This window comes from Gloeophyllum trabeum, assembly GCF_000344685.1.
Source record: "Gloeophyllum trabeum ATCC 11539 unplaced genomic scaffold GLOTRscaffold_00003, whole genome shotgun sequence".
In the NCBI taxonomy this organism is placed as follows: domain Eukaryota; kingdom Fungi; phylum Basidiomycota; class Agaricomycetes; order Gloeophyllales; family Gloeophyllaceae; genus Gloeophyllum; species Gloeophyllum trabeum.
Genome location: NW_006920412.1, coordinates 2,591,297 through 2,610,308, shown reverse-complemented (window position 1 = coordinate 2,610,308; position 19,012 = coordinate 2,591,297). Strand labels below are relative to the sequence as shown.

The following is a 19,012-nucleotide window of genomic DNA, read 5'->3' as shown; positions in this document are numbered from 1 at the left end:
TGCGAAGAGCCGAGAACCTGATTTAGAAATAGATTACAGCCTATTTATTGCATCTCTGCTGCAGTCCGTTAACTATCGCCCATACATCGATTCCACTTCAACGCCGTCCGCAATGTCGCTCTCGAAAAAACTCAGCATTACTGACCTCGACCTCAATGGCAAGCGCGTTCTCATTCGCGTCGACTTCAACGTCCCCATGCAGGACGGCAAGATCACGAACCCGGCGGTGAGCGCTGATCTGCTCAGGGTTGGACGTGAGCGTACTGATTCATCGGGATCGTGGAAAGCGTATCGTCGCTGCTTTGCCCACCATTAAATATGCCCTCGAACATGGTATGATACAAGTCTGATGAAATGCGGAATACCGAGGCTGATGTCCAAACATAGGCGCAAAGACAGTGACCCTCATGTCCCACCTCGGCCGACCCGACGGCAAGGTCGTCGCCAAATACTCCCTGGAACCCGTGTCCAAAGAGCTTGAGAAGCTGCTCCACAAGCCCATCACCTTCGTTAAGGACTGCGTCGGTCCCGAAGTCGAGCAAGCCGTCAACTCCGCTTCCCCCGGATCTGTCATCCTGCTCGAGAATCTGCGGTTCCACATCGAGGAGGAGGGCTCGGTCAAGAACAAGGACGGCACCAAGACCAAGGCCGACCCGACCAAGGTCAACGAGTTCCGCGAGGGCCTGACCAAGCTCGGGGACGTGTACATCAACGATGCCTTCGGTACCGCGCACCGCGCCCACTCGAGTATGGTGGGGGTGAAGCTCCCGCAGCGCGCCGCTGGCTTCTTAATGAAGAAGGAGCTCGAGTACTTTGCGAAGGCCCTTGAGCACCCCGAACGGCCGTTCCTGGCTATCCTCGGTGGCGCCAAGGTATCGGATAAGATTCAGCTCATTGATAACATGCTGGATAAGGTACATCCTAGTCCTTAACACCTTTCGCGCTGATTCTAAATGCAACAATTATTTCAGGTCGACTCGCTCATCATATGTGGCGGAATGGCCTTCACCTTCAAGAAGACGCTCAACAACGTCTCGGTAAGAACCTAGTTTGTCATGCCTTGGTGCTAAGATCGAATCTCTATTCGGTCGTAGATCGGTAACTCCCTCTTTGACGAGCCAGGCTCCCATAAGGTCGGTGAGCTTGTGAAAAAGGCCCAGGAGAGAAAGATCAAGATCGTGTTCCCCATCGACTACGTTACCGCCGACAAGTTCGATAAGGACGCGAGGGTAGGTTTTCCTATTCGCTCCATGGTTTCTGCATTATCAACCCGAAGCCTCTAAACAGACTGGTGTTGCCACGGATGAGGAAGGTATCCCGGACGGATGGATGGGCCTCGACGCCGGACCCAAGAGTCGTGCTCTGTACAAGGAGACCGTCCTGCAGGCAAAGACGATTCTCTGGAATGGGTAAGTATCATTCGATGACTGTCATCGCTCATATAGCATCTGACGGCTTGATTATCATGAAGTCCTCCGGGTGTCTTCGAATTCCCGGCGTTTGCTGAGGGCTCAAAGGCACTCCTGGATGCGACCATCGAGGCTGCCCAGAAGGGCTCCACTGTCATCGTGGGTGGTGGTGACACTGCCACTGTCGTTGCACAGTACGGTGCCGAGGACAAGCTGAGCCACGTTAGCACGGGTGGTGGTGCCAGTCTCGAGCTACTCGAGGGAAAGGTTAGTGTTCTCCGCCAGCCTTGTGTGCAAAATGAACCGCTCATTCTTTGCTTTAGAGCCTGCCTGGCGTCGCGGAGCTCAGCGAAAAATGACTGCAGAGGCCAGCGGCCTTGTAGAAGTCCTGGGGGATGTTTTGTATGCTATAGAAGAAGTACCAAGGAAGTTATCATTATAGAGTAACGAAAAGAAACTGTACAACAAATATCAATATTGTACCTTTGGTTCCTTTGCTCTGTTGCTGCTTCAGGTTGGAATAGACGTAGGGGCTCTCAACACTCCTGCGTCGGTGTCCGACTCCAAAGGACTGCTGGCGGGACCTGGGTATATGTGAGGAAAATTCCGAAGAGACTCAGAGGGAAAGGCGATCACGGTACCTCCACGTGACCTTACGCGAACTGAGAGGCGTACGCGACCAAATGCTTCCGCTTCCTGCCACCGTCGCGATTGATCCGTATCCTCCTCGCTGTCGTCGACGATGTCGACCCCTAAAAACAATCTGGAGGAATACAGGCGACGCGCCCAAGCCAATGCTTCTGTCGTCGTCACCGTGCAGACCGCTGCGTCGAAAGTCTGCACTTATTCGAGCACGTATGCTGTAATCCTTTATTGACCGGTGCTCTGCAGACCTCGAAGTTCAAACCTGCTAAATCTATTGAGTCTGGGTCTTTGTCGAATGTATCAGGTATGTGGTCAAACTTCGTCTGCTCAATGCCAGAGCCTCACGTTTGCTTAGCACGTCGGCCGGTGTCAGGCTTACCTTCATTCTCTACGCCTAACTTCGGCAAATCTACATCTGCCCTCTCCGGTCTAACTACGCCTCTCTCACTAGGGCGCGATATCATTGACGTTTCGTCCGACGAGTCCATGTCTATTGAATCCGGCGGCAGCGGCCCCTTGAAGCGTTCTTCGTCCGACAATTCTTTCTACGACCCGTCCTCCTCGACATCTAAGCGCGTTCGGAAAGATGTTTCTTATTCTCTAGCTGCTGAGGACAGTAACAAGGAGAATGTGCGAGGGGACACGCCCAACGTTGTCTCGCAGGAGCAACGGCAACATCGACTTCAGGGCTATGGCGCTCAATCAAGTCCTGGAAAACGGAAGCAACAGAGCGCAAGGGGGGCCCTGGTGAAGGCTTACCATCTACCGCGAGCTCCTGGTGCTTCGACTGCAAGCTCTACCAAGCCTTCTCAGAGTCCCGTGATAGATGAAGACTTGTCCTCAGTGGGTGATGGTTATAAACGCCGTACTCTTTTAATCTAACGCATTGTATCAGAAATCAGAGGAGGAATTGAGAAGACTACTTATGTACAATCAGGCGAAAGCTTTCGAGGTTGGCCAGGACATCACGAAGGTCGAGACGGGCCAAGAGAAATTCTTCGATATCTATACCCTGAAGGCCCACAAGTACGTAAACTGAGGTACAATCGTGCCTATTGATACTAACTTTCCTACCGTCATAGGCGGATCCTCGAGGATAGATTAGTGTCCATACAAGTCGCTATAGACAGGCTTAAGACAGCGACAACCCCATCCTTCATGCACCCACTCTCCTCAGAGATTTCTTCCGCATTTACTGCACCAGGCGTACCATCGTCGTCCTTCTCATTCAGCGACTCCGCAACGTCATCCGGGGATGAGCCTCAGCGATTCGCGCAATTGTCAAAACCTGGAGCATCCATATCTCGCGCTGCTGTCTCGTCTACATATCAGCTGACCGACAAGACGACAGCTATGATACAGGAGGCTTTAAGTGTTGAAGAAGAAGAAGACGTCGCAAAAATGTGGAATGCCTTTGGCGACTTTCCGGTGCACGTTGTCAGTGATGATAACCGAGCTCGAGCGGCTTCTACTTCCGCAGTCCCTGCACCTGCCACTGTCTCGAGAGCATCGGATCGGTCGGTCTCTGACTCTGCAATTGTCCCTCTTTACGACCGAGAGCCTATCACGGATTCGCCGTACACGAAAGAAATCATGGCGAAGCTTTCGTCCGTTTTCGGTATGAAGACCTTCCGGCAGAATCAGCAGAAGGCTATCATCACCACCATGGATGGTAGAGATGTTCTCGTGCTTATGCCAACCGGAGGCGGGAAGAGCCTGTGTTATCAACTCCCAGCTATATGTCAGACGGGCAAGACGCGGGGCGTGACTTTCGTGATATCTCCTCTCCTTGCCCTGATGAGCGACCAAGTCCAGTCTTTGATGCAGAAGGGCATTGATGTGGTTTGCTTCAGTTCCGACCAGTCGGACGAGACAAATACCGAGGCGTGGAGAAAGCTGACAGGGAAAAGAAAGCCAGCTCTGGCCTATGTCACGCCCGAGAAGCTGGAGAGTAGCGACAAGATGCGGGACACCATGCGCAGGTTGTATGACAACAAGGAACTTGCACGGTTCGTTATCGACGAAGCTCACGTCATCTCATCCTGGGGCAGGAATTTCAGGACGGCTGTAGGTGCATGCTCTTCACCGGGTTTCGCAGGCTCTGACTTTCGACACGATTAGTACAAGCACCTGGACCGTCTGCGGCGTGATTATCCTGACGTGCCGATTATGGCTTTGACTGCGACCGCCAACAAGAAGACACGTAAAGACATAATCGATAGACTAGGCATCGGAAACTGCGAGGTCCTCCTTCAATCCTTCAATCGACCGAATCTCCATTATACTGTGCGGCACAAGCGGAAGGGGAAACTTGGTATTGAAGATATGGCGACTTTCATCAAGTCTGAGCACCCGAATGAGACCGGCATCATATATTCCAACAGCCGCGACAAGTGTGAAGAGGTTGCCAAGGAGTTGAGGGAGAAGTATGGTTTAAGGGCGAAGCATTTCCACGCGAAAATGCATAATGAGGATAAAAGACGGGTCCAGAAGGGCTGGCAAGATGGCGAGTTCGAAATTATCGTCGCCACGGTACGTGCTGTTGCAGAGACATAGGCATCACGTCTGAGATCCTTCGCTAGATTGCCTTTGGCATGGGTATTGATAAACGTGACGGTACGTTAATGGTAATGCTCTGTATTCCGACATGCTACAGCATGCTTCTGCAGTGCGATTTGTCATTCATTATTCACTCTCCAAGTCCCTGGATGCGTGAGTTCTACAGGGCTGAGTATGCGGCTACCTATTGACAATTTCTCAGCTATGCGCAGGAAACCGGGAGAGCAGGTCGAGATGGACAACCGTCGGACTGCGTTCTCTGTGCGTCCCATGCCGCTAATTTCCCGACTTGGGGCAGTCTCATCCTTCATCCTGCAGATTATGGTAGTTCAGACGTGAACACCCTGATAAACCAGATACGCGGCGACGAAGATCTATCACAGGAAGATAAGCGGCTCCAAATAAATGAAGTGTGGCAAATGGCATATTACTGCTTGAACGATGTGGATTGTCGTCGAGCGCAATTACTGGCGTTCTTCGATCAACCTTTTGACCCTAAAGACTGTGACGCCTCTTGTAACAACTGCGTCGAACCCAAGGAGTTGAAGCAGGAGGACGTCACTCGTCAGGCTACGAATGCAGTCAAATTGCTGCAATCGATGCTCGAGCGAGAGGCGCATATAACTCAAGCATTGTGCGTGAACACCCTCCGGGGTAGCAAGTCGGCGGAAGTCACGAAAAAGGACTTTGACAAGTTACCTCTACACGGCTCCGCGGCTGACATGCCTATGAATCAAGTTCAACGGCTATTCACCCTCCTTTACTGCTTGAGCGCCTTCGATATCCATACCGTATCGAATGGTAATTGGAATTATGAATATATGAAGGTACCCGTGAAATCCCTTCTGTACTGCCATTGCTGACTGCTACTTCACAGCTGGGTCCCAGAGCAGATGCCTTTATTCGGGGCAAACAAAAGGTCACAATGTCAGTGGCAGTCCGTTCAAATTCGTCGACGGCAGGAGGAAAACCGCCGCGAAAGAAACCCTCCCAAAAGTCTCGTTCTGCGTCTGCCGAAGAGCATGGCACCGAATTGACCTCCCATGACGACGACCCCATCGTAGAGGACGACTACAGTGTCGATGCTACTGATCTCACCATGATCGATGATGAGGTAGTTGAAGTTACACCTGCCCACGCAACCAGAGAGGCGCCCAAGCCCAGCAAATCAACTACCTGCGACCCTAACGAACGTTGTATCAAGGAGCTTCGTGATATTCGGAAAATGGTCAGGTTTTATAGCCCTAGTACAGGGTGTTCGTACTGACTACAAGCAGCTCGTCGAGAAGGAGAGTCTACAGTCCGAAGAAGAGGTATTAAGCGATGAATGTTTAGAGATGCTCTGCTTAACATCAATCAAGGGTACGACCAAATGGTATCTTTTCCAATCAGATTCCCACTTACATTGTATAGACTTTGGCGATTTTCGGCGAGTGTTATCGGAGACGTACGAGCCTGGGCTTGCAGAGATAAAGCGTCGCCGGTACGAGGAGCATTTCCTTAATATCTGCATAAATAAGACTATAGCGGAGGAGAACTCCTCTCGGTGAGAAGAGCTTGTATAACTCTTACTTGGGCACATCGTCTTATGCCGGTTCCAGTGCGAAAGGGGGTGCAAAGCTTATCCCTTTCGACGCGAACGATATGCAAACGCGGTATGCGTATGCCTCCAAACCACCTTCGACACGCAGTAGGCCAACATGAACTCTTTGCGTTAAGACTCCTTGTAGATAGAAAAGCCATTAACATTATATCCACATCTATCTTTATGCGCAGATGTATGATCAGGTACAGGATAAATAATGTATCATATGTATACGATGCTTATGCAGCAGCAGTAATCAAGGCAGGAGCCGCCTGGGCTTGTGGGATTTCGGTTTCTTCCGAAGCCGAGATGATATCATGAGAACCATCAAGGAAAATCCTGTTGCCCCTGTCCAGTCCAAACGCGAAGTTCGCGTTCAACTGAGTGTCCATCTCCCAATTCTCGCCCCCGAAGGTGTTGATATACTTGGTGTCATCCCACGTGCTGCACGCCCCAGCGGCATAGATCATGGGAAGGAAATGCTCCGGAGTCCTGTGAAGTTCTTTTAGATGGATCTATGGGAGAACGAAAGACACGTTGCTTACGGGTTACTCTTGAGGAAGTGAGGATGCTGCAGCAGTCTGGCCAAAGCATTGCCCAGCTGCGGGCCGGAGTTGCGATTCACGGACTCCCTCATGGAGGCAGCAAAGGCAGCCAGCTCGGGGTCGATTGGCTTTGTGCGCGTAGCCGTGTCCTGGTAGAAGATAATCCTGTGCCACGAAACGGTGTACAGGTTGTGGATGCCTCCACCACTGCCGATCAAAAGAATCTTGTCCGCCCTAAGAGAGCGGAGAGTAAGACCAACTTTGAGGTGGAACCACGGGTCGAATCTGCCATTGACAGACATGACCGCCATTGGGGGGCACTCGTGGTAGTCAGGGTACATCCTATGGAATAAGTTCAGGACTCGGAAAAACAGCACTATAAGACATACCATCGCATAGGAATCATGACGTCTTGATGCCAGATAGCCTTCGAGATTGGTTAGTCCCGTCGCCCAATTTCTGGAACGGTGAAGCCTTACCGTGGGGTTAAGAGAAACATTGAACCCGGCATCCTTCAGCTTGTCGTGCACTCTTTCAGCCAGTTTAGTGTCAGCATTGATCTGGTAGTCGCTGTACCACTCTGTTCGTTTCAATTAGCGCGATTCACTGCCTTATGCTGGGGATCAACTTACGAAGCACTTCAGGTGGCACGAAAGCGACAAAGTCTTTGTTAGGCCTGGGGTTATACGCGACTGTTCCATGTCAGCGTCGATCCCTGATAATTGCGATGCATTCACCTTCTATAGTGTCGAGCGGTGTCTCCCAGTGTGCAGCTGCAGGCGATACATTGTTAGAACTGAGATATCAATGTGTCGTCGAGCTAATGAACACATACCCATCCAAACAATACCATTGATACCCTCTTTCCTCGCGTACTCGCCAATCTTCTTGTAAAATTCGGTGGTTGGACATGGGTCCACAAGCATCCTAGGGGAGCCATGGGAGACGAAGAACGTCGCGAGTTCCTTGGGCATACTGCCTGAAGCTTCGAAACGAATAGAACAAGTGTTGTGTACCAGTCATAGCGAACCTCAACAGAGTTAAATACTACTTGCACGGGTGGGTAAGCCGAGTGAAGCCCTGTACGGATAAGTTGTGGGGCAGTTTGGCTAACGCCCACCTTAACCCTACGAAGGCACTTCCCCTGCTAGTGTTGCCGCCAATCCGGGTTGGTCCGGGTTGGTCCGCTCAGTCCGACCTGACGCAAGTGCCCGGGACCGACCCGATCCTCAGTCCGGTCTCCAAATGCAGCAGTCCAGGTCGGTCCCAGTCCAGTCCGGACTACAGTCTGGCCCTAGGGAGCCCCAAATGGGAATCAGCTCTGATGACTACTGATGAACTACAAGAAAACTGTAGTGACTACGTAAGTAAGCACTTCTAAGAGCCCATCACTACTGCACGTAATGGTCGAACTGGGAGATCTGGGTCTGCAGTCCGGACTGACCCACTTCGGGACCGGACTGTCTAATCAGACCGCAGAAGCGGTCCTGTCCGGTCACAAAAACAGCAGTCCGGTCTGGATGCGGTCTCAACCCGGACCAGCGGCAACTCCTGCAGTTGCCCTATATGGTAGTCGCATCTTGGTGTGGGTCGATCCGAGTCATCCGACTTGCTCGGGTGTAACTCGCGTGTAAGTAAGTCTCTTACTATGTAACGGCCCACGCACCGGCCCACGGTGGAGGCTAGCATGCTGAAGGGCGCAACTGACAATGGGGAGGCGCAACGCCACCGGATCGAGCGCGTTGCTTAATAAGCAAATTGTGGCTGAAGCGTGGTACAAGCCATTGACGGTGTGATTTCGCGATGGCATGGGTTATGGGACTGTTGCATATAAGCCTAGTAGTTGAATCAAGTATAATTAAGGGATATATGACTCTGGATACTTGCTCTGTCAACGCTCTTGCCCTATAAGATGCACCGGTCGAGTGTGACAATTTTGGGCTTGTGTCACACGATGGTCACATCACGTCTCCCCGCATGCAGCACGAATTTCTGTCGCAAAGTTATGGCTCAGCGCTTGACTTTCAGGCTTAGGTCAATTAGTAGCATCTGCAAGAAATGTACTTGTGCATGTTGACTCGTCCGTGCTTTTTTACTTCCTCCCATATTGAGTAAGATACAATCGGGATTCCACTCATTGAACATGAATTCCAGAAACTATGGACTAGACCACATGCCCACCGTCTTTCCTGAGCATTCTATGTAAAAATCATGTTCATAATCAGAGCATAGCTCTCAAAACTTTGCTCCAACTTTTCATCCCAATGTCTACCTCGGAGCAAACAAGGACAAACAACTCGCCGCGACATCCAGAATTGCGCCTCCCCACTGACAATGAAACGTACGACTATTGCTGCTCAGTATCCTACAAATGACTAACCTACGACCTGGACTTTTCTTGGAATTTATGCCCGTGGGCAAGCAGCCTAAGTGGATCTTTTAGCATTAGGGGTTCGGACCGACGGACGCAGTGTTCTCACCAATCTGGGTCGATCTCGGTCAGGATACGTATGCTGCGCAGGTGCTACGTGAGAACCGGGCGCCGTCCACCACAAGCATAAGGCTCACTGGATCTTTTTGGTCTCTTCCATTTCGTGGAAGACAACCCATCCTGATTTCGGCTTTCTCGTAAACAAAACGGAATCAGGATGTACGTGAAGAGGCTGAGGAAATCCAGTTGAGTGCGACTCAGAGAACGCTCAAGAAGATCCGTACGCACTATGTTGCCTCGGATTGAGCGGTACGTGCCATCGGCTACCCACCGTGCCCCGTTGCGCCAGTATCCGCTGACTAAACATTGGCGCAGTCGTTTCGCGTCACCTTCGCAGCTCTTCAATGGCAACCCGAAACGCTGCATGTACTTTTTAAGCTGCGACCTGATAGAGACAGCTCTGGACATGGCACGGAAGGACAACGCGTGGTTCTTGCACCACGACGAAGACTTGCCGTACTTGACGAAGGCGTTATATGCTGGTCAAAAGCATACATTAGTTTTGGTGATACTCAAAAAGCATGAATCGCTGCGTACTATTCAACAGCGTTAGATGGTCCTGTATGATGTACTCAGCCAGCGTACTCTGAGTTGGACCCCTATGCTTACCCCCTCTTCAGCCGTGAATTTTCTTCGTTCTAGCTCAGCCAGTGCGCCATCTGCGCCATCTGGAATGACGAAGACATTCTTTGGATAATGATTATCAAAACCGCTAGCCAAGCCGACTGTCTAAAACGGACACACCTGGACCGCCGTCATCGCCGCAATCGTGAGTATCTCTTCCCCACACTGGAAGTCCTTCGAGCTGAACAGCTGGGTACAAATAGTCAGAATGATAACATATCGCAGCACGGGAATCGATTCTTCACCATTCGTGCAATATTGACTTCCACTGGACATTCTGCCACCTTCTGTCCCACCTCGGTAAGAGCCCCACCATGGTCTACCATACCGGCATTCACGAGGCCCTCCAGTGCCCGCAGGACACTTTCCGCCGGGGGCGGCGTTACCCACTCGAATTTCATCAGGTCATCAATGCCGAGGGACTTGAGTTGCAGGATGGGGGTAGTCAGGTCAGTACGGGTGACCTCCGGAGGGGTCGTTTTCGTGAATGTCTTGATGACGTGATGCGGGTACAGGCGGTAGCATATACCTGGTGACGTTCGTCCTGCTCGCCCGGCGCGTTGGACAGCGGAGGCTAGTGAGGTTGGGACGACGGCAAGGGAAGAGAGGGTGGTTGTGGGATTGTAGGTACGCAGCTAGGCTGTCTGATGAGACATTACTCATTGTCTGCGGAAGGTCGTCTGGGACTGACCTTGACAAAGCCACAATCTACCACGTATTTGATGCCTTCGATCGTGATACTGGCCTGTTGAGCGAATGAGGCACTACATGTGGCGGTCAAAACAATTATTGCGTACTTCTGCGATATTTGTGGCTACGATAACCTTGCGGTACCCACGCTCTGCAGGCTGGAATACTCTCATCTGCTCCTCGGTCGTGAGACCAGCGTGTAGAGCAAGGAGAGTGAGCCGGGATGCGTTTCCCTTTCGTCTATCATTCACCACGAGCGAGTCAGCCAGCCATATGTAGAACCTGAGACAACTAACGTTGGTAGATACTCCGCCAGCTCTTCGAGACACCGATCGATCTCCTCACGACCGGTCAAGAAGATCAAAATATCTCCCGGACCTTGCTAAACGCGGTTGAATACTGAGCAAACCTGATCACTAAATACCTCAACATACCCTTGAATTAATATCCCAAGCCACTTCCGCGGCCTTTTTTACATAATCGGGCGTAGGCTCCTGAAGGTAGGCAACTTCAACAGGGTACATCCGACCTTCCAAGCTGAGAATGATAGCTTCATCAGGCCCGTTGTCTGCCCGGAAGTATTCCAACAAAGAGGAAGCGTCCAGGGTGGCGGAGGATACAATGAGACGCAGCGACGGTCTCTTCCGTCGAATCCTGTATCAAATGAGTCAGCGTGAGATGAAGAGAGGTGCGAGGGATCAGCACTTTTTCAAGATGCCGAGCAGCAGATCAGTGTAGACGCTCCGCTCGTGCACCTCATCTATCTTGATGTAACTCAATTGTGGCCAAGCTGGAAGCGGATTCGAGTGAACGCACCATGATAACGCTGTAGGAGCTGAGCAGCGGATCTACCAAGGCTTCGCGGAAGAGCATCCCGTCGGTCAAGTAGCGTATGCGCGTACGCTCCTTGTTGCTTACGTCTTCGAACCGGATGGTATATCCCACCTGCCGCAAGGGATTGAGAATTGCGAGGAACTGGAGCAATGAAGAAGATTTGCACCTCATCACCTAACATAGAGCCGACCTCAGCGGCGACACGCATAGCTACGGATGTCGCAGCGACGCGTCGGGGTTGCGTGCAAGCGATGACGTTCCCATCTTGTGCCCATCCTGCCTCGTATAGGTACTGCGGTAACTCTGGAGTGGCGTTAGGACACACCGCACGAAGTAGTTGCACGCACTTACGTGTGGTCTTTCCGCAACCAGTTTGACCGACAACTATGACCACGCCATAGTTCTCAATGCAATGCAACAGCTTCTCCCCTGAAGCTCATTCTGAGCCAGAAGTTATGTATGGGTCGTTTGGACGCTTACTGTGCTTGAATATAGGTAGTCTTTCTCGCTGCGCCTGGACAGAGAGCAGAGAGGACGAAGGAGCGTAAGAAACGATGTTCTCTTCAGCTTCGGAAGCGCGGTCAAACGTGCTGCCAGGACCCACTGTCCCTGGCTTCCAGAAAGTCAGCGGCGCCATATGACTTGTTTCAAGGACGGTAAAGTGTGGCTGTGGCAAAGACGCGCTGCTGACTAATGGGCACAGCCACCAAAGAGGATCGGCTTGTTCCTTCCCCGCGCCGCTCGCCACAGCTTGTCCTCCATCCGCCACCACTGACCTGCCGTCATGTCGGAACGTAAAGGTACGCCCGTTTGGCGTCTTGCAAATAGGAGCTGCGTCTTACTCTGGCTGTAGTTCTCAACAAGTATATCCCGCCCGACTTCGACCCGTCTCTCATCCCGCGGCGCAAGCAGCCCAAGAATGCCCAGCAGGTTGTCCGTCTTATGGCCCCGTTCTCTATGTATGTCTACGTGTGTACATCTGCTATAGCTCTCTAACATTCCATTTTCAGGCGGTGTAATACATGCGGAGAGTACATCTACAAGGGCAAGAAGTTCAACGCTCGGAAGGAGACGGTAGAGGGGGAGGACTACTATGGCATCAAGATATTCCGCTTCTACATTAAATGGTGCGTAGCATAGGCTCTCTCGTAGGAGTGAAACTGACGCGACGCAGTACACTATGTTCCGCTGAGATCACCTTCAAGACGGACCCGAAGAACACCGACTACGCAGCTGAGCATGGCGCCTCGCGCAACTTCGAGCCATGGCGAGAAGAGCAGGCCGTGGAGGAAGAGGACCGTCTGGCGAAATTGGAAGAGGAGGAGAGCAACCCTATGAAGGCGCTTGAGAACCGCACGATTGACTCCAAACGCGAGATGGACATCCTCGATGCGCTGCAGGACATCAGGGCGAAGAACGCACGATTAGAGCGGGTCGGGCAGTCAGCCGATATCGCGGCGAAGCTGCACATGGAGGAAATTGAGACGGAGGAGGATCGGCAGAAAAAGCAGCTTGAAGAGGAGGACGAGGAACTGGTTCGCCGTGTGTTTGCTAAGATTCCTGCGGAGAAGCCTGAAGACCCAAGTGCCCCTGTCATAACGCTCAAGCGTAAGGCCGATGGTGATGAGCCGAGCGTTGATAGCCTTGTCGCCCCTTCGACTCTGGCTTTGGTCAAGGGTAAAGCACCCCTGATTGGTGTATCGAAAAAGAGGAAAGGGGATACAAAGAATTCCTTGGGTATAAAAGTGAAGCATAAGAAGGTTACAGCATAATATTGGTGTTTGAAGCTGTGTCTTATGTATAGTTACCATAAGTTATTTGCATTCCTGTTTATTATGTCTAGGAATGGCCATTTACTGCATTCAATATTCATGAAACTTGTGGCTGCTGTCCAATTGTGTTGAGGAATCATCTGTTCATAGCATTATTATTCCTTCTTTAGTAGGACAGGAATAAGACATTATGTATGGAAATCTATTATATGAGAATTACTGGACAAAGAAGAAGAGGAAGATATGCTATAGAATGGCTGAAAGAAATGGTCTCCCCAAGATCACCAAGTGTGACTGAGCAATCCAGTTGAAGCCTTTCCAGCTGATTGCAGAAGAATAGATGCACCTCATATATATATATTGAGAGGCACAATGGCACAGTGTTGTGCGGGTTCGCAACTAGTTGACATCGGTTGCCGAAACTGTCAACCCGGCAACTAGTTTGGACAACCTTTCGGCAACCGAACCTGGCAACTGTGGCGCAAGTAGAGCAGGACTGTTAGGATACCAAGTACGGCTCCCTATGCCCTCAGTACAATAGTATTTCATGTATTATACATCTAATATAGCATCATTAGTCTCTTCTTCGATGTCCTCGTCCCCTTCAGCATCAAGATCAAGCAGTTCATAGACCTCCAGTTCGTCATCAAGACTCCTCCTAGCATTGCGGATATGGGAGTCGACCCAATAACTCTGCTCGAAATTGAACATATCAGATAGTTTTTCGTGGATTGATGATGGGAAAGGCTGTGTGTCCTCGGCACTTTCATCATCGTCGACCGCCTTGCCCAGTTGCTCCACAATTCCTCATAGTGCAGTCGACGAGCGGGAGGTAGGCTCTGACTCACCGGAATCTGAGCTACTTGATGTCGCGAAAGATGTAGCTCCCGCCGGGGTAGAAGATAGACCTGCTGAGGAACCTGGTGGCGCCAGGCCGGATACTGGGGAATTAAGAGATATCGAGTTGCTGGGGACTATGCTGGGCGGGGGTGTGGGGGCACCGGTAGCTGCAGTCTGAAATTGCCACTTGAGGCGGACATTCGACTGCTTCTGACGGTGCTCATCCTGTATGTACATCTTTAGTTCAGCTATATTTGTGAGATTTGCAGTCCCCATCCGATTGCGGAGTTTTGTCAGTATCAGGCTGAAGGTGCTGAACAGACGCTTGATGGATGCCGAGTTCGCACATATGGAAAGAATTCTGTGAGCAAGCTGAGAGAGGGGGGGCAGTGTAGTGCCCGCAAATGAAAGACCTTTGCAGACCTGGAGGGGGTCAGGACTGTGATGCTAAATAGCATAATCAAGTTACCTCAAGCCCCCAAGACAGATGAATGCGGCTCACCTCGGATACGGCCTGCACTTGTATCATTTCCGTATACTCCTGTAAATCTGAATATTGTCCCTTATTATCCAAGTAGTTGTCGATCTCGGTCTTCAATGTACTGCTAACAGTAGTGTCGGGATAGAAGTGATGCCAGAGATGATGGAGGAGGATTGCAATCCCCGCCCTTGTGAAAATGCGTATCTGCTTGAATGCTCCCGTCTTCACAAAGGGATTTAGTATGACAGTGGCAATAAACACGTCTTGATCTGTCTTTCCCCACCGTGTCTTGAGGCTGTTGATTACGACATGCTTCACTGCTTCATCTTCCACTGGCTGCTCCAGGTATTGCTTGACAAGGAACGCAAATGTCAGCAGAACTTCGTCAAGGCGGCAGTGCACCGATTGCGTGACGTTTGCCGCTATAGCAAGCGGCTGGAGATGGAATTTGACCCTATCTAACATTTTAGTGAGACATTCGCAGTGCAGAATGATGAAGAGTTATGGAGGCAGCAGCACGCACAGTGCGCCCTACACAACTCACCTGTATTGAGTGGATGCTGTAGCTACTGGTAAAGCTCATATGAACGACCCTTGTCATTAGGCAGCAGAGCTGCAGGGTTTATATACACTGTGGCCCATAGGCTGACTAAGCTATGTGGAATATCCATAATCCTACTGAGCTCCACCTATGATGTCACTGACCCACATGAGCTCCATGCCCTTGTACAATAATGGAATATACCAGAATGTTCCCGGGAGTTCCGGTACGTTCTGGTACGTTGTAGAACCTGGAAGCTAAGTCAGCGCCTAGTTCAACACAGAAGACGGAACTGACCGTGCGAGATGGTGCCAGAACAAGCCGTCACAGATAATAGGTACCATCTTGCGTGTTACCGCATGACTCTGCTCCGTACCGGATGCATAAAGGCAGGGATGTTCCACAAGAAGCTCAAGAGCGCTCTTCAGCTCCAAGAGTCGCTGGTAAGCCAGGAAATGGGCCATCCATCGTGTGATAACTGCGCGGATGACAGCCAGTGTCTGGCCCTCCCAGATACATTGCTGTATCTCGCGCAACAGACCGAGCAAGAATGTTTGTCCACGCAGCCATCTGATAACCTGATCAGCCTTATCGGTATAGTCCAAAAACAATGCTGAAGCGTTAAAATAGTCCCCGACAATGAGATTAATCTGAATAGATCAGTAAGTGCATATATTTAGAAAGGATAAGACAATTGCTTACCTGATGGGCGTCGCAATTGGGCCCAACAAGATGTGTGTCTGCAGTGACAACAGCCTTCCATGCAGCCCTGGAATCCCCACCGCAATCTGAAGTAATAGCTATGACAAGAATGCCCCAATCCTTTTCCACAATCTGGATAACTTCACAAATCATAGCTATCAGATTTTCTGCATTCTCCACCTTTGTCGTAGTATCATAGACTTTCACTGTATGTAGCTGAAAGCAATAGTAAGTAAGCAAAGCTGGGCCTGCTAAAGAATGAAAATTCATTGCTCACCTCCTGATTGACATTGACCATAAAAGGAACAAGGTGAAGCAGATTTACACTGCTCCATCCATCAGTCTCAAGAGTCCCTTCTTTGCCCCTACAGTGCTGCTGTGCACCTTCCTTGAACCCTTTGAGCGTCTCCGGGATCAACCAGTTTGTAAGAACTTTGTGAGATGGTACTTGCGTGTCGGGTATGAACTCCTCGATGAAGTCAAGCCACTCGATACTCTCAACCCATGTCAGAGACCAGCCTTGGGCTGCTGTGAGACGTGCCATATGGCAATTGAAGCGTTTCTGTCACTCCTCAGACCAAACACGAGTAGCAGCATCTGTCTGTGTGGAAAGGCCCATCTTTCGCCTTTTGGATGAATGGCTAGACCTTCTCCCCATATCCTTCCAGCCTTGAATAATGGGGCTGGGCAGCGGCGAGACACTTGACACAGACTCAGAAGAGGCAATTGTCAATGGAGCTGGGGAATTAGGTCGAGTCATGGCATACTGAGAAGTACCTAGTGACACGGACACATATGGGGAGGTGATGGCAGATTGTGTGTGTGGGGTACTTGTAGCTGCATTTGTAGCCCATGTGCTAATTATCCCTGGCTGAGAGTAAATCAGATTCTCATGAGGCACCTGAGGAATGGCAAAGCCTGGTAAGGCTGGCAGCGGTGCACTCATGCCTCCGGCTGGTCCCAGACCAGCAAACTGGGGCAGTGCGAGTGGAAAGGCACCATCCTGTTGACATTCAACAACACGACGATAGTGATTTCATCAAGGTGATTTGTCCAAAGCATCATGTATCTGGTGTGCCTCACTTCGAACTGCGAGGGGTTGCAAGTCGCAAGTCGACAGATGCACACGAAGTTGAGGCATATGACTAGACTGCCAACGAGACGCAGGAGGCAGAGTAGACGGTAATGACCACACTTGCATTGTACAGTCATGAGGACCGTTCGAATGCTAGTAGAAAAAGTACTCACACATATTCTCTATGTCAGCTCGTAATTTTCCCCAGCAGTGAGTGCTTGGCTGTCAGCAGTCTGCTCCTCTAGGACACGTCTGTTGAAGCATAGCTTGCACCAGACCTTAGCCTTTTCCTTCCGCTGGGTTGTGTATGCATTCTCGTGTTTCAGGGTAAGACCCGGGTGATCATAGAAGTAGTCACGAACCGCTGAGCAGTTGGAGGAGCTGCCCCCACTGGCCATGTAGGCCGGGGTGTCGAGGCTGGTACATTCTGCGAGGTATATGTAGGTGAGACGGAGAGCCGCACGAAGTAAGATCAATGGAGCAACAGCTTTTCTCCACCATGGGACCTATACTACATGAGATCTGGACAGCAACATCAAAGCAATATTTCCGCGTGTTATAAATTTGCTATCATACAATAGAGATGCCTCCCAAGACCGTATGAGTGAAATTAGATTGTGCAGAAGGACCGATGCCACCTCAGCCACCAGGCTTCCATAATTGGTACAGTGGGAAGGTTGGGTTGGTGGGAAAGGTTGACCGAAAATCATGTTTGTCCAAACTGTAGTCAACTAGTCCGACAGTTGATGTATAAACTGTAGATTAGATAACGCGTGAGTCTTCTGTAGTCGGTTAGACTAGAGGGCGGATGTACGAAGGATGTGAGCGTAGACTGAATTGGATGTTGATACTACAGAGTACATCGCGTATATATAAGTACATTCTAAAGTCCAAGCGTGTCCCCGTATGCCACAGCAGATTCCAGCGTCTTGTGAAGCGCGTTGCCACCAGTGGCGCTTCCCACACTTTGCTTATCCGAACATATCAAACGTGCTTAAGTGCCAACATAAACTGAACCGACCACTGGTCAACTGGCACAACACTGCAATGGCAAACTTGACAACTGACAATTGGTACAGCCTCAAGCTGCAGGGCACATAGTGCTCAGGGTCATGCACCAGATTAGGGACACATTGCCCTGATTGTAGCGGCCCGAGCATCAAGACCACTCCAATCAATACACCATGTGGAACGTCTATGAGTATCACAGCCAGTGTGGCCTGCGCAGAGCACGTCCCCTTTATTTATTTCTTTTCTCTTGATTATCAGTAGATCATCGATTGCCTTAGAATATATTAACCCCTGTACATCTCATAGGTAGAGTAGTGTACTTTTGACCCTGAATCAAGTACATTTAGACTGGCTCTATATAGTGTCGTAAGTACCTTTTCACTCGTGCATTTGTAGCTTTGCAAGGCATTGCCCGAATGTTACACTTTTTGAACCTCTTGTACTTGCTTCTCTCGCACTCTACCTCTCGCTTACTCTCTTACACACTCTTGGCAATGGACTGATCACCCGAAGCCTAACACCTATCAAAATCTAGTGCTAGTGGTCCGTTATCTATGCCTACTTGCAGCAGTACGGACTTTTGGTTACCCTTGGTGTTGACAGGCACTGGCAAAGGAACGAGGGCAGGTTGCAAACTTCCATTGATGCTCTTACAGGTGTGTTATCCTCCCTATCTCTCACAACACTGACCTTGCCCTCAGGGACTGTGAGGTCTCCAGGGTCTACAACAGGAGTGGTCCTATCGTATCAAGCTGCTTCCAATGAAGCCAGCTATGAGGCCATCTCAGCCCCATCTCAAGACTAAGATGATGGGTGGTGCTCCCGCAATATGGTGGATGTTGCTATAGACACCTTAGACCGCTCCCATTCCAACAGGGATGCTGGGTCTCTTGCAAATCCCTCCCATAGTGCTGTCAACATGTGAGGTGCTATGTCAGACAGTGATATTGCACATTTTGTGCGCTTGAAGTCCCACTCACCCACCCCTTCCTCAATAGATACTCAATGTTATTTCTTCCAAGAATGGTTCTCCATGCGAGGAGACTGCAAAGTGTCAGGTAAAGATTACATAGCACAATGGGCTGATATGGTGGCTACTGCAGGGCCGGATGATTTCATAGATGATGGTACAGCTGACAGTGATATGTGTGCTGACTCCCCATCTCTCAATACTGGTGTTATATTATCTCAAGATGATTTTCTAGATG

At 50.5% G+C, this 19,012-nt stretch overlaps 6 protein-coding genes across 6 annotated transcripts; 3 read left to right on the top strand and 3 right to left on the bottom strand.

Moving 5' to 3' along the window:
- Window positions 1-74: 74 nt before the first annotated feature.
- GLOTRDRAFT_57581 (phosphoglycerate kinase) lies at window positions 75-1,909 on the top strand. Its single transcript, XM_007864878.1, has 8 exons — window positions 75-226; window positions 288-333; window positions 388-914; window positions 972-1,037; window positions 1,095-1,229; window positions 1,288-1,409; window positions 1,472-1,676; window positions 1,733-1,909. Exons 1-8 carry the CDS (start codon window positions 113-115, stop codon window positions 1,766-1,768), a joined length of 1,251 nt encoding a protein of 416 aa, XP_007863069.1. The 5' UTR covers window positions 75-112; the 3' UTR covers window positions 1,769-1,909.
- A 1,738-nt stretch (window positions 1,910-3,647) lies between these two features.
- On the top strand, window positions 3,648-5,476 carry GLOTRDRAFT_73012 (ATP-dependent DNA helicase; the record flags this gene model as incomplete). The annotated part of the gene is made up of 6 exons (XM_007865489.1): window positions 3,648-4,121; window positions 4,176-4,586; window positions 4,637-4,670; window positions 4,724-4,766; window positions 4,816-4,874; window positions 4,932-5,476. 6 exons carry the CDS (start codon window positions 3,648-3,650, stop codon window positions 5,474-5,476), a joined length of 1,566 nt encoding a protein of 521 aa, XP_007863680.1.
- Window positions 5,477-5,698: 222 nt separating this feature from the next.
- On the bottom strand, window positions 5,699-7,741 carry GLOTRDRAFT_137219 (LigB subunit of an aromatic-ring-opening dioxygenase LigAB). Its single transcript, XM_007865488.1, has 10 exons — window positions 7,579-7,741; window positions 7,481-7,516; window positions 7,376-7,435; window positions 7,223-7,323; window positions 7,133-7,170; window positions 6,744-7,085; window positions 6,215-6,690; window positions 6,027-6,159; window positions 5,891-5,975; window positions 5,699-5,841 (listed from the first exon to the last, which is right to left on the bottom strand). The coding sequence occupies exons 1-7, from the start codon at window positions 7,715-7,717 to the stop codon at window positions 6,438-6,440; spliced, it is 969 nt and encodes a 322-aa protein (XP_007863679.1). The 5' UTR covers window positions 7,718-7,741; the 3' UTR covers window positions 5,699-5,841; window positions 5,891-5,975; window positions 6,027-6,159; window positions 6,215-6,437.
- A 1,382-nt stretch (window positions 7,742-9,123) lies between these two features.
- On the bottom strand, window positions 9,124-12,019 carry GLOTRDRAFT_104413 (P-loop containing nucleoside triphosphate hydrolase protein; the record flags this gene model as incomplete). The annotated part of the gene is made up of 16 exons (XM_007865487.1): window positions 9,124-9,169; window positions 9,224-9,256; window positions 9,312-9,406; window positions 9,463-9,713; window positions 9,772-9,793; window positions 9,844-9,921; window positions 9,979-10,047; window positions 10,104-10,493; window positions 10,550-10,603; window positions 10,656-10,788; window positions 10,845-10,930; window positions 10,983-11,202; window positions 11,254-11,312; window positions 11,365-11,493; window positions 11,549-11,685; window positions 11,863-12,019. The coding sequence occupies 16 exons, from the start codon at window positions 12,017-12,019 to the stop codon at window positions 9,124-9,126; spliced, it is 1,959 nt and encodes a 652-aa protein (XP_007863678.1).
- A 118-nt stretch (window positions 12,020-12,137) lies between these two features.
- On the top strand, window positions 12,138-13,256 carry GLOTRDRAFT_73005 (DUF572-domain-containing protein). Its single transcript, XM_007865486.1, has 4 exons — window positions 12,138-12,182; window positions 12,236-12,341; window positions 12,393-12,509; window positions 12,557-13,256. The coding sequence occupies exons 1-4, from the start codon at window positions 12,167-12,169 to the stop codon at window positions 13,152-13,154; spliced, it is 837 nt and encodes a 278-aa protein (XP_007863677.1). The 5' UTR covers window positions 12,138-12,166; the 3' UTR covers window positions 13,155-13,256.
- Window positions 13,257-14,454: 1,198 nt separating this feature from the next.
- On the bottom strand, window positions 14,455-16,262 carry GLOTRDRAFT_37090 (uncharacterized protein; the record flags this gene model as incomplete). Its single annotated transcript, XM_007864758.1, has 5 exons — window positions 14,455-14,929; window positions 15,314-15,666; window positions 15,719-15,934; window positions 15,996-16,094; window positions 16,167-16,262. The coding sequence occupies 5 exons, from the start codon at window positions 16,260-16,262 to the stop codon at window positions 14,455-14,457; spliced, it is 1,239 nt and encodes a 412-aa protein (XP_007862949.1).
- Between the last annotated feature and the right edge of the window lie 2,750 nt (window positions 16,263-19,012).

Coding starts and splice junctions, on each gene's coding strand:
- GLOTRDRAFT_57581 (XM_007864878.1), top strand. CDS start 113: ATGTCGCTCTCGAAAAAACTCAGCATTACTGACCTCGACCTCAATGGC. Junction 227..287: donor GCAAGATCACGAACCCGGCG/GTGAGCGCTGAT, acceptor GATCGTGGAAAG/CGTATCGTCGCTGCTTTGCC. Junction 334..387: donor TAAATATGCCCTCGAACATG/GTATGATACAAG, acceptor GTCCAAACATAG/GCGCAAAGACAGTGACCCTC.
- GLOTRDRAFT_73005 (XM_007865486.1), top strand. Junction 12,342..12,392: donor CTTATGGCCCCGTTCTCTAT/GTATGTCTACGT, acceptor TTCCATTTTCAG/GCGGTGTAATACATGCGGAG. Junction 12,510..12,556: donor TTCCGCTTCTACATTAAATG/GTGCGTAGCATA, acceptor GACGCGACGCAG/TACACTATGTTCCGCTGAGA.
- GLOTRDRAFT_137219 (XM_007865488.1), bottom strand. CDS start 7,717: ATGCCCAAGGAACTCGCGACGTTCTTCGTCTCCCATGGCTCCCCTAGG. Junction 7,324..7,375: donor CGTGCCACCTGAAGTGCTTC/GTAAGTTGATCC, acceptor TGAAACGAACAG/AGTGGTACAGCGACTACCAG. Junction 6,691..6,743: donor CACTTCCTCAAGAGTAACCC/GTAAGCAACGTG, acceptor AGAACTTCACAG/GACTCCGGAGCATTTCCTTC.